This window comes from Notamacropus eugenii, chromosome 1 (genome assembly GCF_028372415.1).
Source record: "Notamacropus eugenii isolate mMacEug1 chromosome 1, mMacEug1.pri_v2, whole genome shotgun sequence".
Classification (NCBI taxonomy): Eukaryota; Metazoa; Chordata; class Mammalia; order Diprotodontia; family Macropodidae; genus Notamacropus; species Notamacropus eugenii.
The window spans coordinates 23,348,424-23,366,644 of NC_092872.1; the positions used below are offsets into that span (position 1 = coordinate 23,348,424).

At 36.9% G+C, this 18,221-nt stretch overlaps 1 protein-coding gene across 1 annotated transcript in view; it reads right to left on the reverse strand.

The window, feature by feature from the left end:
• Positions 1-18,221, reverse strand: part of TMEM38B (transmembrane protein 38B) — a 67,874-nt gene that overhangs the window by 40,731 nt on the left and 8,922 nt on the right. Inside the window, exon 2 of the mRNA XM_072655330.1 lies at positions 5,373-5,529. Within this exon, the coding sequence (XP_072511431.1) occupies positions 5,373-5,529 (157 nt within the window). The remainder of the gene's footprint in view (positions 1-5,372; positions 5,530-18,221) is intronic.

The window sequence follows — 18,221 nt, forward strand, 5'->3', positions numbered from 1 at the left end:
AGTTATGAACTGGTCCAACCATTCTGGAAAGCAATCTGGAATTATGCTTCTAAAATATGCATACTCTTGGATTCCAAGATGCCACTCCCTGACATATACCCCAACATATACAAAAACATCAATAATAGCATATTTTGTGGTAGCAAAGAATTAGAACAAAATAGATGCTTGTCAAGTGAGGAATGGCTGAACAAATTAATCATGGTATATGATTATGATCAATTATTATTATTATGCCCTAAGAAACTACAAGGAGGATAAATTCAAAGAAACTTGGAAAACATGTACAAACTAATGCAAAAGGAAATTAACAGAATCAAAAAAATTTACAATAGGACCACAAAAATGTAATGAAAAACAATTTTGAAAAACTACAGTACTCTTATCAAAGTAATCACGACTTCAGAAGACTAATAATGAATCATGCATGCCACCCCACTGTGGCAAGTGGTAATAAACAAAAGGTACAAAATGAAACATACATTTTTAGACATGGTCAATGCATTGTTTTGCTTGATTATACTTAATTGTTATACGAAAGACTTCCACTGAGGGGAAATGGGTTTTGGGGGAGGGGGGTTTTACTAGGTAGAGATAAAGGTCAAAAGGAAAGAAAAGAGGGCCAAAAAAACATTAAAAATAAATGGAAAAAACAAAAAATTCAGAAGAGAATACATATATAAACAGGGCAATTTTTTACCATCATGTTAAATTTAATATAAGTTCAAAAAAATAAACTATGTAACCGAAGTTCAAGGTTCCACGTATAAACCTCCTTTTTGTTCTTTATGTACAGAAATGTTTGTTGATGGCATATAGTAGGCACTTAATAAATGTTTAGTATCTATTATTCAATAAACAGTGATTGGGTACCTACTATGTGCCAAGTTTGTTGATGATTAAGTTCATCATAAAAACGTAATTTTTAAAAAATTGCAAATATGAAGATTTCAGAAAAATTTGAAAGGACTTAAACTGATGCAGAGTACAGCAAACAAAAAAAAGAAAAACAAAATACGTAATAAATACAACAGTAGAAAGAACCCAAAAGAAGAAACAATACTATAAAATATTTAAATTTGGCCCCATGGAAGAGTTGAGAAAATGTATTTCCCTCCCTCTCTTTCTTAATGGCATAGGTGGGAGACTATGGCTATAGGATTTAACATATGCTGACAGGCACAGTTAATAAGCTGGTTAATTTTGTTGAACAAGCTCCTTTTCTTTTTAAATCTTTGTTACAAGGGATAGCTCACAGGTAGAAAAGTGGAGGGAGAAGACATCTCTGGGAATGATTGTGATGTAAAAGCAAATGACATTTTTAAGAGGGGTAGAATGAATATGGGAGATTATGCAAACCTTTTTATAGTACCAAGCTTCTACTTTACACAAAACTCCAGCATATTAGCAAAAATATTCTCTTGGTAATGCTCTGTGGCTATGAATTATGATGAACACTCCAAGCCCCAAAAAATCAAAATGGCCAGTGACGAAAAGAGCAATGAAGAGGGTTGCATGGTAGGTATGAGCATGCAGCAGCATGGTGCTAATGACTTTATGCAAGAAATGATGCAAAATTATATAAAAGTGTGATTAGAAGAGGTGGTTTGATCGTGCAATGAGAGTTAGTGACAAATAATGGATATCTTAAGCATTCTTTTCACAACCAAAAAATGTTTAAAAGCCTAGAAAAATCCTTCTTCATACTAGGTATCATTTCTGTGGGGCCGTTAGGGGAAAATATGAACAAAAAATAGCATAGAATGAGAGAGAGTAAATGGGCTACTACCCGAAAAACTGAAAGGTATACAGATATCAGTGAGATTCAAAATCCACTGAAGCACTGAAGTACATCATAACTAAAGGCTAAGCAATTCTACTTAAGTAAATAATTAGTACCACTCAGGGCTTGGTATTCATATTGCATGAACATATCTGAAAAAGTATTTCCTCTTGGCTCTTTCTGTTAAGAAGTTTTATTAATAAATACAGGTATAGGGGGCTGGAGCCAAGATGGCAGAGTAGAAGGATGGACCTGTAGAAGTTCTCCCCCAATAGCCCATAAAATACCTGTTAAAAATGACTCTAAACAAATTCTTGAGCCACAGAAGTCACAAAAAGACAGTGAAAGAGATTTCTAGCGCAAGACAGCCTGGAAGGCCAATAAGAAAGATCTATCACACCGGGCTCAGGGAGCAGCACGACCCACAGAGTGCAGCCCAGCCTTGGTCACGTGGCATGGCTCAGACAGGACCAGAGCAGGCTTCCGGTAGTGGAATCACCCAGACTTCTCACCCCAAAAATGCCAAAGACAGCTTCAAAGGTCAGTGAGAAAGCACTTTCACCTGGGTGAGAAGGGAACATGGTCTGGCCCCAGGGAGGCAGTAGCCACTACACAGCAGCATCCATTTTTGGAGCCCTCAGGCTAAAGACACTAGGGGAATTGAACTGCTGATATGGGTCCCAGCCCTGAATGGCAGTCCTGGGGTGAGGAGAAGCACTGGCTGGTGGAGCTGGTAGAGGCTCTGGAGAAGGAATCCTACTTGCAGATCCTAGGCAGAAAAGCCTGTGGTTGCTCCCAGACCACAGCACAGGTCAGGAGAGGAGTAAAGTCCTCTCCTTTGATTATGTCACTTGTGTCACTTTGGAGGAACTGAGAACTTACAGGTCCCTGGAGTATACCCACTTCTTGACAAAGGATTCAAAAGTTAAGTAACTGGCTGGGAAAATGTCCAAAAAAGGGGGAAAAAGAAGACTATGGAAGGTTACTTTCTTGGTGAACAGCCATTTTCTTCCATCTTTTTGGATGAGGAAGAACAATGTTTACCATCAGAAGAAGACATAAAAGTCAAGGCCTCTGCATCCAAAACCTCCAAAATAAATATGAAATGGTCTCAGGTCATGGGAAGAATTCAAAAAGGATGTTGAAAATCAAGTAAGAGAGATGGAGGAAAAACTGGGAAGAGAAATGAGAGAGATGCAAGAAAATCATGAAAACTGAGTCAACAGCTTGCTAAAGGAGACCCAAAATAAATGCTGAAGAAAATAACACCTTTAAAAATAGACTAACTCAAATGGCAAAAGAGGTCCAAAAAGCCAATGAGAAGAATGCTTTAAAAAGCAGAATTAGCCAAATGGAAAAGGAAGTCCAAAAGCTCACTGAAGAAAACAGTTCTTTAAAAATTAGAATGCAGCAGAGAGAAGCTAACAACTTTATGAGAAAACAAGAGATTACAAAACAAAACCAAAAAAATGAAAAAATAGAAGACAATGTGAAATATCTCATTGGAAAAAGAACTGACCTGGAAAATAGATCCAGGAGAGACAATTTAAAAATTATGGCACTACCTGAAAGCCATGATCAAAAAAAAAAGAGCCTAGACATCATCTTTCATGAAATTATCAAGGAAAACTGCCCTGAGATTCTAGAACCAGAGGATAAAATAAATATTGAAAGAATCCACTGATCACCTCCTGAAAGAGATTTGAAAAGAAAATCTCCTAGGAATATTGTAGACAAATTCCAGAGTTACCATATCAAGGAGAAAACATTGCAAGCAGCCAGAAAGAAACAATTCGAGTATTGTGAAAATACAATCAGGATAACACAAGATTTAGCAGCTTCCACATTAAGGGATAGAAGGGCTTGGAATATATTCCAGAAGTCAAAGGAACTAGGATTAAAACCAAGAATCACCTACCCAGCAAAACTGAGTATAATACTTCAGGGGAAGAAATGGTCATTCAATGAAATAGAGGACTTTCAAGCATTTTTGATGAAAAGACCAGAGCTGAATAGAAAATCTGACTTTCAAACACAAGAATCAAGAGAAGTGTGAAAAGCTAAACAGTAAAGAGAAATCATAAGAGACTTACTAAAGTTGAACTGTTTACATGCCTACATGGAAAGATTGTATTTGCAACTCTTGAAACTTTTCTCAGTATGGTTGGGATTATACACACACACACACACACACACACACACACACACACACACACACACACGGCCCAAGGTGAGTTGAATATGAAGGCATGACATCTAAAAACTAAAATTAAGGGGTGAGAGAAGATTATGTAGGGAGGAGAAAGGGAGAAATGGAATGGGGCAAATTATCTCTAAAAAAAGAGGCAAGACAAAGCTTTTTCAATGGAGGGGAAAAGGGGGGAGATGAGAGGGAAAATGTGAAACTTACTCTCATCACATTTGGCTTAAGGAGGGTATAACATGCACACTCAATTTGGTATGAAAATCTATCTCACACTACAGGAAAGTAGGGGAGAAGAGGATATGTGGTGGGGGATGATGGGGATGATGGGGGAGAGCAAATGGGAGGAGGGAGTAATTAGAAATAAACACTTTTGGGGAGGGACAAGTTCAAAAGAGAGAACAGAATAAATGGGGGGCAGGATAGGATGGAGGGGAATATAGTTAGTCTTTTACAACATGACTATTAAGGAAGTCTTTTGCAAAACTACACATATAAAGCCTATATCAAATTGCCTGCCTTCTCAGTGGGGATAGGTGGGGAGGGAGGAAGGGAGAGAAGTTGGAACTCAAAGTTTTAGGAATGAATGTTGAGAATTGTCTTTGCATACAACTGGGAAATAAGAAATACAGGTAATGGGGTATAGAAACTTTTCTTGCCCTACAAAAAAAGAGAGAAGATGGGACTAAGGGAAGGGAGGGGTGTAATAGAAGGGAGGGCAGATTGGGGGAAGGGGTAATCAGAATGCACGGTGCTTTGGGGTGAGGGAAGGGGAGAGATAGGGTGAAATTTGGAACTCAAAATCTTGTGGAAATAAATGTTGAAAACTAAAAATAAATAAATTCTAAAACAATTTTTAAATAAATAAATACAGGTATGCACTGCCTGTCACCATTAATTGAATTTGAATGTGGTAGGACCAAACAATGTCATACATAAACAATCAGACAAACAATATTATTGCAAGGTTTTATGATTTTATATCAAATTTGGACTATAATTTCTTAATGGATACATTATTAAGTTGTACTAGTCAGGACAATATTATATGGAGTATCTTTACCTTCAGTAATGAGACAGCTAATGTGATTATTTAAATATTCAAGTATAGAATCAATGACAATGCTCAATAAAATAGGTGTTAATTTTAATGTATCTTAATGTGCTTTTAACATATCCATTGGAATAAATTTGTAAAGTGTTTCCACGTGAAAATTACATGAACATAGACTGACAAAGATCACTCCATAAAGTAACTAGTGGAACTCTTCTTTGTAATTTTTACGATTCTGTAGGATTTTGCAAATTTGAGATGCTTTTGATCCAAGAGCAATTCGAAAACATTTTTATGAATGCACCATACTCTGTACTATCATTGCTGCTTACCAGATTGAAGATGCCAATAAGACATTAGTGTTATTTTCAAGGAATTTTACTGGAGGCTCTCCAAGCAGAAAAGCAGACAAAATTCCCCCTCCAAAGCAGTGCATCATAGCACTAAACCAGCTTGCTAAAGGATTCTGCCATGCCACTGCAGTAGCTCCTGAAATAAAAAATCAAAAGAGTGGTCTTGGATAATTCTTTATTTTTAAAAATACAGACATGTTAAATATAATTAGTATAACCAAACTATAATAAAATGTCAATATAACCTCTGTCAGTGCCTCAGAAACTTTAAAACTTTAAGCTGCAAAACAGTTGCTTTCATGTATTAGTACAGAGAATTTCCTTCTAGGGAAGGACCACCAATGAAACCACAGGTCTAGACCTAAACAAAAAACAATCTGTATCTTTCAAGACTCATAATTAATAACTGGGCAAAGAAGACGTTTCGCCATCATATAATATGTAATCTCTCCCCTCTCCAATCCATCCCCCAGGGATTGCCAAAATAATCTTCCTAAAACACGTCAGACCACAGACCTAATCTACTGCTAAAGAACCTTCCATTGTACCCTGTTACTCAAGCTGGCACCTAAAGTCCTTTATAAACTGACTCCAGTCTATTTTTTCCAAAATTCCAAAGTTCCTCCATCTAATTGCCTTTACACTCTCTTCACAGAAGCCAAAACAGTCTACTTGATATTTCTCATAACATAGACCTCCATCTCCTTCCTCCACATCTTTATATAAGTTAACCTCCATACCCAGAAAGCCATCCTCCCTTATCTCCCTCTCCTAAGAATTCCTAACTTCCATCAAAGATCAGTTCATATGTATCTCTTGTCACAGTGGTTTCCAAATCTTATTTAGCACTCCACCTTTTTTAGACATAAAATTATTGTATGTCTATCCCCACTTTTCACAAAACAATCTACTCAATTTTCTTAGCTCACATTCTGTCAAAATAAAATTTAGAGCTAAATATACGAGAAGAGAAATGTAACATACAGATATGTACTGATAACATCCCTTACAGACTTCATATCTGGACCATAAAAATAATAACCATAATTATAATATTATTTATGTGATAAGTAGGCTTAGGTTTGGTAGTTTCTCAAAAATGCAGTATCATTGGAGGCAATGCTACTTCTAATCATCTTTTAGCCACTAAAACTTTGGTCTTTATAACAGCTATAGCAGCTCACCAAGTTTCATATCAATAAAATGTGAGGATCATAGATTTAAAGCTGTAAGGAATGTTATAGGCCATTCAGTCCTACCTTTTCATTCTATAGATCAGGAAACTGATACCCAGGGAGGTTACTAGCCCAAGGTCACACAAGTAACAAGTATCAGAGCTAGGATCTGAAGCTAGAAACAGTGCTCTGTTAGATTTTATAACAAATTACATGATAAACCAGAAAACTCATTATTCACAAACAGCTAGCCCGTAAGACTTTCAAGTTTAAATGCTTGTTTCAACATACGACTATGAGTCTATGAACCACTAAATGCAGCCAAGTGTGCCTACAACAAATGGTTTCTTAACTGATTAAAATTAACAAATATCTAGATCTTTAAAATGCTTTCTGAAGACTGGTCAAGGGATTAATATACAGCTCTTCACTTTCTTCCATTTCACATCCGGGACAGTCATTTGGAGTCACAAATAATTTTGTAAATGTATTAACCATAGCTTTAATATATCTCTAAATCTAATACCTTTATGTTCCTGGATCAGAGAATGAATCTGAGAGTCACTGATTTAGTGTTCAGTTTTTTCAAAAATATCCAATGAATGTACAAGCTTCACAAGGAAAATATGACTGAATTTTTTCCTCTTTATAAGGATCACCATGAAAAATGGCAATTTCTCCTTTTAGATCAAATAGGCTGTAGCACCATAGACTTAGAGCCAGAGGAAATCTTAAAGATGACATCAAATCCAACCCTCAGATTTTATAAATGAGGAAACTATGGCTCAGAAAGGCTAAGTGATTAATGTGCCCAGGATCACACAAGCCCGAGTAAGGCAACATCATATTCTATTAACGGAATTTGGTGGCTTACTTTTGTAATAACTTGAAAAACTACATATAGCTCTTTACTTCTATTTACCCCCAAAAAAGTAATTACAAAGCATGTCTAATTGCCATGCTTGTTGGTAGACCTGTATTTCATCCTGACATCAATTAAGCTAGTAGAGCTTACTAACTAGTAATAATAACTTTGTAACTACTACAGTACAGAAGTGTAATTCACGTAAATTCTAAAATCTGTCAACTATGCTAGAAATTTCTCCGGATGTGGCAATGCCATCAATAGGTTCACAGGGTAACAAACCCCACGCCCCCAATAAGAAGTTCAAATACATCATTGGCTTTATCCACTTAAGCAATGACAAGTTAAGTGACTGTCCTGAATTCTCATTCCCACTGCATTAAATACAAGTCAAACTAATGCCAAGAGTCATTTTAACCATGTCAATAGCTGCAGGGAGCACCAGAATTTCTTCTATCAAATGAGGCTTTTTATGCTTAGCAATTCCGTAAGCAACATTATGTGATGAAGCAATCCTTGTGATGTCTACAAAATGGCTTTTGAACAAGTCTGCTTTTTGCTAAGTAAAAGAACCCAATTTTCTCTAGAAAAACATCCTGTATTGTGCATAGACATTTTCAAGATGTCATTTCAAATTATTAGATTCCATGCTAACTGGAGCTAAAGCATTTGTACTGAGCTAACAATGGTCCTTCTGTCTCCATCAGTAACATCACTTACGAATCCAATGAACAATGTAGCAAATGATCATTTATAGACGTGGTCCTTTTAGTTTCTGTGCCTGTTTTTTTAGCTAATATTTCCCTATAGTCCTTCTCTATACTAGTTTCAACCACTGCAATAGGCTTTCTCTTCAATAAGTTATATACTTATCACAAAGAGATATTAACTGACTTTAAAAAATTAAGCAATAAAATATCATAAAATGTTTCAATGTTGCCTTGGGCAAGGGGCAGGCAACAAGAGAAGAAATCATTTTATTATATATATTCTACTTACTAAAATTAATGATTTTGAGAAATATAACATTCTTGACTCAAATTTCACTGTACCTGGCTGCAAGAATTTACCAAACTTAGTTCTTACTTCTATTGACTTTGATTTGAACTATGTTTTAATTTTCGCAACTGGATGTATTTACCTGGAGTTAAAAGTATTTTTCAAAATGGTCATTGTTTCACGTTTCCTTTTAAGGGGAGTACCGCAGTTTGGAAAACTTTGCTATTCTGCCCTACAAGAAGCCTTTCCCTTCTACAGAGAAAAACCAGTATTTGTATTGAAAAGATAGGCCTTGGCTGTTATGGGAAGTCTGAGGTCACCAAAAAGCTCTGAAATGAATCAAAAACAATTCATCCCACTCTCTTTTTCAACTCTAGGCCCAGCTCGCTGATGCTCTTATTGTCTATCACAAGTATACATACTGTTCAACAAATCCTGTAGGGTATCCATTCAAATGAATGTTAAATCTGAGCAACAGATACTCTTTATCCCCTACTTCTTTCCTGTGTGGATATACAGGCCAAATTCTTTTGAATGATTAAAAAGCGCTTCCAATGTCTTGAAGTTTGATGCAATCAAGACAATATTACCTGCAAAAAATAGGATTTAGAAGACCTCACCATTCACAGGATCTCCAACCTAAACTACTGTACTGGATCTCCTCCATGACAATGGTAAATACTTGTGTGGCAGGCATGCACCTCCTTTTGTGCCTGGATTGTTTATTATCAGAGTTACTGAAAATTCTTATTTCTTATTACATCTTCTAAGGCAGATCTGCACAACCTGCAGCCTACCAAAGGATTCTAAAACATCCTTTGTATACAGAGCAAATCCTTTGGACTTCCGCAAGCGGCCCATGGGCCATAGGCAGCCCGCAGGATGCAGGTTGTGCAGACCTGTTCCAAGGAATCCTGTATAGTGTTGACACACAGATGGAAGACACAATGTTATAAAAGGACATAGAAGGCAGCATTTTGTTCTATGTGATAGGTTTCATTTGGGCTTTTATTTTTGTTTTTTATTTTGCAATGTACAAACAATAAGCCTAATAGGATTTTATATTCTCTACATCTTTCGGGCAACTAAGAGATGGGAGCGATGTGACCATAACTGTTGAGTATCTCTTGCAAACACATAAAGGATGTCTTAGACATGAGCATAAATGACCTTCATAAAAATTTTGTTATAGCTGGGCATGCAGACGTACCGACTGACAGTTAGTGACGATCTCTCAGCATACGCCAGGCACTGTGCTAAGCACTTTGACGTTTATTATCTCATTTGTCCTCACAACAGCTCTGGGAGGGAGGTGCTATAATTATCCCCACTTGACAGAAGAATAAACTGAAAACAAAAATTATGTGGCTTGCCCAGGATCACATGGTTAGTAAGTGTCTAAGGCTGGATTTGAACTTGGCTCTTCCTGATTCCAGCCCAGGTGCTCTATCCACTGTGTCACCTAGCTCAAGATTTTTTTCCATGATTTTGGTATCTTTGGTGTCTTAGGTATGTTGTATATCAATTTCTCCATGCGTTCACAACTGTATCTCCTCTAGCATTGACATCCTTTGTACACTTGATACAATCCAGCTGTTTTTCATATCTTTGTTCACTTTAGTGACATTTTTACCTCCTCTAACCTGAGGAAGAGTGGTGCTATGATCCAAGCACTGCAGTTCAACTATTCCTGATAGGATGTGTGTGGTGTATGTGTGTGTGTGTGTGTGTGTGTGTGTGTGTGGGTGGGTGTGGGTGTGGGTGTGGGTGTGGGTGTGGTGTGTGTGTCGGGGCGTGGGTATGTGTGGGTGTGGTGTGTATGTATGGTGTGTGTGTGTATGTATGCGTGTGGTATGTATGTGTGAGCGTGTGTGTATGTGTGGTGTGTGGGTGGGTGTGTATATGTGTGTAGTGTGTGTGTGTGTTTATGCTGAAATGGTTTCTGCAATCTTTCTTTCTTCCATTCACAATCCTCTTTCTATTTTCATTGTAATTCACATGATTTTGTTCACTAGTTACTAGTAGGGTATCTTACCAGACTTTTTTTAAACTGGTTTTATTCTACTTTTTTCTCTGCTTTATGACATAATGCTGCCTATAACTGTCCATCACAAGAATTTACGGATAAGTTTACATTCTATCTCTCAATTTAGCAAGTAAATAAAATAAGGTGTTGACTGGGCTCCTTTAGCCTCTTGTTGTAAGGTAATTTATATTTATATTACACATAATATGTTATACATAAAATATATATTTATTTATATAGATTTATATTAGCTTAACTCTGAATGAAATTATTACCATCTGTGTTGATATCATTTCATTACTGATGTCCATTTTCCACTTTTAATAGTTATGTTTAAATAACTCAGGGTTAAAACTTCTCAGTTGTATGCCATATCTTTTTCTCATTCTTATTCTTTATTTTTGTTTATTATAAATCTTTATCTTAGCTCTGACTGCACAGACTGCCAACTCAGGGATAACTCCCATCTCAATAGTAAGTCTTGTTCTATCTGTTGAAATATAGTCAATGTCATATTTTGTGACATTATTTGAGACTTGCTACGTTGATCACCTACCTGACTTTTTTTTTAATTGAAAGTATTCATGTATCGAGGTGCCGTTGTATAATCTAAAAGTCCTTAGCCTCTCTCATTTTTTTCTCCTGTATCATGCTGTCCTACATATTTTTCCATATCAACTCCTTTTTCCTACCTTTACACTTAAGTCTTCAAGGATCAGCATATATTTTGATTTGATTCATAGTGTCTATTCATAGAATTTATCTATCACTTAATTCTCTACAACCAATGTTGGTCAGTAAACTGCAATTATTTTCATGGTGTCTTTCTGTAAATACTTATTAGTTCTGCAGTCCATGGTTTCCTGCCTTCAAGGAACTTATACTCTAAAAGGGAAAGATAACACATAAAAGGAAGCTGAATGGGAGGGGGGCAAGAAAGTATACAGAGTGTAGTCTGGAAAGGAATAACCAAATTATCCCAGCAATGTGCCCACTTACTAGTAACTGAACAAGGATTTCACATTTAGAGTTTCCACAGTCAAATTAACATCTACTAACAGACTAAAAACTGTGATTCTAAACATTCACTGCCTCTTTTTCCATAATTCTGCAGAAGCAGAAGGATGCTGCACAGAAGTGATGGCCATGGTTTTATGAGTTATCCAGCTGCACCCTTCTATTCAAACTGCTCTCTCCAAGATTACCAATAAATAAATCCAAAGCTCTTTTCTTCATCTTTGGCTTACCCATCCTCTTCCTAGATACTCTCGTCTCCTCAATATCTGACACTACTTTCTCCTGCTTCTCCTCCTGCTCTCTATCTCAGTGTCCTCTTCTTTAACATCCTATATTTCCTGCCCAGTAAGTACCAGGTCTCTACCAACCTCCAGCCTCAATGCTCGGATCCTTTCCTCACTATAAGCTCTGCCTTAGAGTTATCATCTCCAACATGTTCAATAATCATTTCTATGAAGATGACCCCCATATCTATCTCTTAATCTCTCTACTGAAGCCCCCAGTAACTGCCTGCTAGACTTTTCTATCTGGAATTCTCATTGACATCTGAATCTTAACAAGTCTAAACAATTTATTAACTTACCCACTAAACCCATACCTCCTCCAAATTTCCCTTTTTCCTATTAATTTAGGATTACAAAGCCATGACACATCCTTATGCTCACTTCAAGCAAGTTATCTCTAAAGTATTTGACACAGTGCCTGACACAAGGTAGGTGTTAATAAATGTTTGCTCCCTTCCCTGCCCTCTCCTTCACTTCCCATATACATCAGCTACTACATCCTGACAATTCTACTTCCACAACATCCTTCAAATCAGTCTTCTCTGTCCCACTGCATAGCCAGTATTCTAAGTGAGGCCCCCATCATCTCTCACTTGGACTCTCCTGGTGGGTCTCTCTGCTTTGGTTTCTTCCTTTTCCCTCTAGATTCCTTAGGGAATCTACCTACCAAACAGCTTCAAAAACAATCTTCCTCTAGCACAAATCTGACCATGCAACTCCTCTGCTCAAAATCTTCAGTAGCTCCCTTGTTGCCTCAAAGATAAAATACAAGTCCTCAGTTATCAATGGAGTTTCAGATAAGAGCTTAAAATAATACTTCTAGTTATTCCTGCTTCTATTATTAACATGGTAGTTATCTAAGATGAATTGTATACTTGTTAAGACTGATAAGATAATGATCTGGATGAAATTATCAGAATTGCTTAACAGCAATAAATATTATATCATATAATTATATTATGTTTATTATATTATATAATTATATTGTATAAGAAGTATCACTACATTCAAATACGAGGCAGGAAGTCGAACATACACTTAGATTACAGTTAGCAAAGAAACCAGATGGTAGAAATTTTTTTAATATTACTACCTAGTAATTTATATATTTTTCTAATAAAAACTAACAAAATCTAATAAAACTGAAGAACTGTCTCTAAGTCTCTGTTTAATGTAATGAATCATTTTCTTCACTGCAAGATAAAACTGCTCTAGTTTGGAACTATGCCCAAAGGGCTATAAAACTGTGCATGTCCCTTGACCCAGCAATATCACTTCGGGATCTGTATCCCAAAGAGATCCAAAGGGAAAGGGACCCACATGTCCAAAAATATTTATACTGGCCCTTTTTGGGGTGTCAAAGAATTGAAGATTGAGGGGACACCCATCAACTGGGGAATGGCTAAATAAGTCATGTTATATGAATGTACTGAAATACTACTGTTCCATAAGAAATAATGTGTAGGTGGACTTCAGAAAACCTGGAAAAACTTCCATGAACTGATGCTGAGTGAAGTGAGCAGAACCAGGAGAACAGGGTACACCATAACAGCAACACTCTGCAATGACCAGCTTTGATAGACTTAGCTCTTAGATCGACAGGCATGAGCACTGATGTAAGAGATGAACTGAACTTATGTTTCCACAAAAAATATGTAACATCTGTAATACCAGTGATAATTATTTAATATCATTTTTGAACCCTCAATAAGGGTCAGAGCCTGAACTAATCAACCAAAAGAAAAGCCAGGACCTAACAGCTTCTTTGTTCTTAGTAAACTCAGAGAATATCTCTTCCTATATCAACAAGGCCAGATGGGGCTAATTTAAGAACATTTTCTTCTATTTATGACCTTTAAGGATGAGACCCTTAAGCCAAGATACTATCTGGAATAATGGGACTTTTTCTTAATATTTTATGGACATATATTATAGCATGCTAATGATAAAGAAAACACAGATATCCTGGGTCATAATTTCAATTGACACTTCAACTTTCTTATCTTATTGTATTTACCACCTAGTCAATTAAGATATCACTTAGCCTGTTTGCCTCTTTAACCAAATTTTCAGGTCTGTGTAGACCCATGTGAGGTGGGATTTAGTGAACCCTGGAATGCTAGCAAATGGGAGGCAGATGGGAAATCCAAATTGAAAGTAGGGCATATAAACCTTGCATTTGTCTGAAGCAAGCATAGTAGTCTCTTAGGAACTACCCATTCACTCATTCAGGAATGAATGTAAAAATTAGGCTTTACAACACATATTGCCTTTTTTTACACTGAGTATGGTTCTCACACTGAGAAAAGGATATGAGTTGTGCAATTAAGAGATCTTCAGTACCTTTGGACAAAGTAGTTTTAGTTGAAAGATGAGATCTGAAGCCAGATTTCAGAGGATTTGGAATATAGTGTGGGGAGTGTACCGCACTCCTATGAAGTGTAGACAGCTATTTCAAGGAGTTTAACTCAAAAATGGAGAAGAAATAAAGAACAAACTGTTAGCAGACGTGATAGGATCTAAGAAAGAGGCTTTTTCTGAGGTTAGGGGAGATCTGGAAATGTCTGTAGGCAATAAGGAAGGAGTCAATGGAGAGGAAGAGATTAAAGATTAGAGAAAGAGTAGGGATGATAGTAGAAGACTATCTCCTGCTGAAGAGAGGAGGGTATGTGATTGTTGGTGTTGTTGTGTTCATCCTTCATTTTCGAAGAGGACCATCACATCAGAGAAATGCTGACATGACTTGTACTTGACTTTGTTTTCAGTGAGGGAGGGCTGTGCAGGTCACCAGCCTCACTTTCTCCTCCTCAGTCATCTTGATCCAGTGACCAGATATTCATCAGGATAACTGGAGATGATCCAGGATGCAATAAGAGACCATGGCCTTTTAGGCTAAGACTTTTTCAGGTACTCACTTAAAGTGAGGTAATGCCCATTCAGTAAATAGGCCTCTTTAAAAAGCAGTCAGGGGATGACCCCTTTAAATAGAAAAGAAAAAAGAAAAATAAATAAATAAATGGATAAATAAATCAAGCTGGGAGGAACAGGAGCTATGGGATTGAAAGTTAATATAGAGGAGTTGGTCTTGGTAAGGAGAAGGGCTACTTCTTCTTAAGAGCCTGAAGTGAAAATAGTATATTATGGGATGATGTCTGGGTATTATGAGATGCGGGGAGTAGAAGAAAGATAGATATCTTGGTGAATGGCCTCAACTTTTTCGGTGAAATATGAGATGAAATGAGATGAGAGAAGGTGAGAAAATAGGAGGGGAGGAACTTGAATATGTTTTAGAACAGCTCTGTTGTCAGCAGCACAGGCAATTGATTTGAGTAGAAGTATTATCTTGCTGAAATGAAAGCCCAGTTGAGATTAGATGGTGTAACTTTGTGGTGCATCAAGAAAGCACAGTTTCATGATTTCCTCCAATTATGTACAGCAATTGGTGGGTTAAGAGTGAAGGATAAAGGGTATAACTATCCCTTTGTGTAGCCAACATGGAATGAAGTAAAGAGTCAATATACGGACTAAATTGAGAGAACTGAGAAGTTTGAGTACTTGAAGTAACCCCAACACATATATTGAAGTCCCCTAATGTAAGTACAGGAACTGAGATGGAGAGGGAGACTCTGATCCAGGCACTGAATTCACTGAGAAAGCAGGAAGAATGTTCTAGGAGGTGGTAGATAACAGCTCTCTGAATGTGGACTGAATGATAAAACTGGACTGTATGAACCTCAGAGAAGAAGTTACCTAATGATAGTAATTAAAGGAGAGGTTTTTTTTTAAAGTAGTACCTGAGAACAGAATTTAGATTTCTGCACCATGGTTTGAAATATACAAAAGATGAGCTCTTGGCAAGGGACAGAATGCGTTTAAAGATCAGTAAAGCCATATTAATTGGAGTCTTGAAAATCTAGTCAAGTGAGCTTTGAACTGAAAAGGGAGGCTAGAGAAGGAAAAAATTGCCCATATATGTCTGACAAGCATAGTGCCATATAAAGCAGCAGATAAAGAAACAGAGGGGGGAAAAAGAGTAATTCTCAAGAGATAACATCTAAAAAGGAGAACCAGCAACAAAACTCATGGCTTCATATGTCTATAAATGCATAAGCAACACAGTTAACAGAAATTTGACTTTCCAGATAATACTGAGACTTGAAAGGGTCAAATTCATAAAAAATAATTTGGTTCCGGAAAGACATATATCTTATTTAAAAGGAGAAGGAAGGAAGGAAGGAAGGAAGGAAGGAAGGAAGGAAGGAAGGAAGGAAGGAAGGAAGGATGAAGTAGCATCATATATCAAGAATATATGAAGAAATTTAGAAGTCTATCAAGATTTCTCCCATATCATGAGAACATTTTGGTAAGGATCAAAAGAGTGGAAACAAGCGAAATTGTTGTAAGAGCACAGGCCACACTATAAACCAGGCCTAGAGGAAGAATTGGGTGAAAAATTTGAGAGATAAATTGAGTTCAAAATGATGTTATAACTAATGATGGGAGAATTCAGCTATACCTGCCATCTGCTACCAAGAGCATTTTCTTGGTCAATGTGTAAGCAGCTGATAAATCTGTAACTTGCCTTAATGATAATTTCATTCTTCCAAAGGTGCAGGAAAACCACAAAGGCAGGAGTTGGAAATGCAACATGGCACAGTAGAAAGCAGGCTAAACCTGGATTTGAGAAAATTCTGGTTCAAATCTTGACTTTGCTGCTGTTGTGCCTTCTGGAAGAGAATCAAGGATATCAAGGGGGGATCCCTGACCTGAATGTAAACTGGATTAAAATGAGGCAAGCTGTACAATGTCATCAGCTTCACTGTCTCTTTCAGAGTCATACAAGTCCAGTGGCAAGACAAAAGTCAAGATGACTGGCAAAAGCCCAGCATGCAGTGGGTGATGTTGGCCTTTCTAAATCAGATCTCTCCCAGGTCTCAGGAGGGGTGAGGCAACGTCCAAAGACAAAGGCTTAGGATGGCTCAAGTTAACATCACAAAACTAGCAGTCTGAGAGGGGAAGACCCAGAGAGGTACTGAGCAGAACAGAAAACAATAGCTATTTCCACTCTTTCTAAGCCATGAAAACCTAAACAATGAGCCCCAAAGGCTTGGGATGGGGGCTATTATTGGCTATGCAACGAGAACCACAGTGATTTGGGTTTAAAGGCAGAGTCAAGTAGCTCTACTTGAAACATGGTTTTTTTAAAGTCTGTTTTTCCAGAGCTATATTTAAAGAAATCATAAGGAAAAAGTGCACAGGACAAAAAAATAAACCACCCCAGCTTTTTGAAAATGAGAAAAATAATTAATATAAAAATAAATAAATAGAAATAGAGAGAGAGAAATAAATATATATAGTCTTGGCCCCAGACCCCTAAATATCTTACAAAATACGTGACTGTGCAGCTAGGTGGCATAGTGTGTCAATAGAGCACTGGCCTGGTTTCAGAAAGATTCATGTTCATGAGTTCAAATCTGGTCTCAGACACTTAGTAGCTGTGTGACCCTGGGTAAGTCACTTAACCCAGTCTACTTTAGTTTTCTCATCTGTAAAATGAGCTGGAGAAGGAAACGGTGAACCACTCCAGTGTCTCTGCCAAGCAAATTCCAAATGGGGTCATGAAGAGTCAGGCACAACCGAAAAACAACAAAAAAGAAGCTGTATGACTGTCGCTAAGCCACTCAACCTCTACCTGCCTCAAGAAACTCTTGAAGACTAAGTCATAATAAATTAAATATATATCAGTATAGTACAAATTATGTATGTAAATAATGAGAGAGAAAGGAATATGAACTGAATTGGATCACTTCAAGGGTAATAGGCATGCTGCCAGTACAATTAAATTAGTAGTTTCAAAACCTTATATCTCTCATTTTTTTAAAAATACCCAAAGTATTAAAAAAGTTGTTTTTAATGGATGACCTACTTAATAAATATTTTACTACTTCTGTTTATCCAACAGAAATCTGTACCAGTATTGCCCTTTTAAAGTCAACTGTCTCCCACATGCGATTTTAAGTACCAAAGAAGCTGGTTTTTTCACTGATTTGTTTAAAGCACGCTATGCTATCTAAAAAAGAACCTCATTTTGTTTTGCAAATAGTATGGAAGAATCTAAAACATCAGTCATAGATATTACAGTTAATACAAATTCCTTACAATGAATCCAAATTACAACAGATTTAGAATAAAATATTTAACTATGACAAAAACAGAAATGTGTATTTTAAAACAAGAAGAATCTGGGCTATCATAATTACATCTACCTCTCAAATCACTGACTGTTACCATTCATTCCCCTACTTTGTAAGAACTAAATTTTCTCTCCAAATTAATCAATCATTCATTTTCTCATATTAAGGAGGCAAAACCCCCTGAAAACTATGCTGCTTAGCACGGTATTTCCAGTAAGATCTAAATTCTTTCTGAATCATGTACGTATTTGTCGTCTCCCCGTAGGGA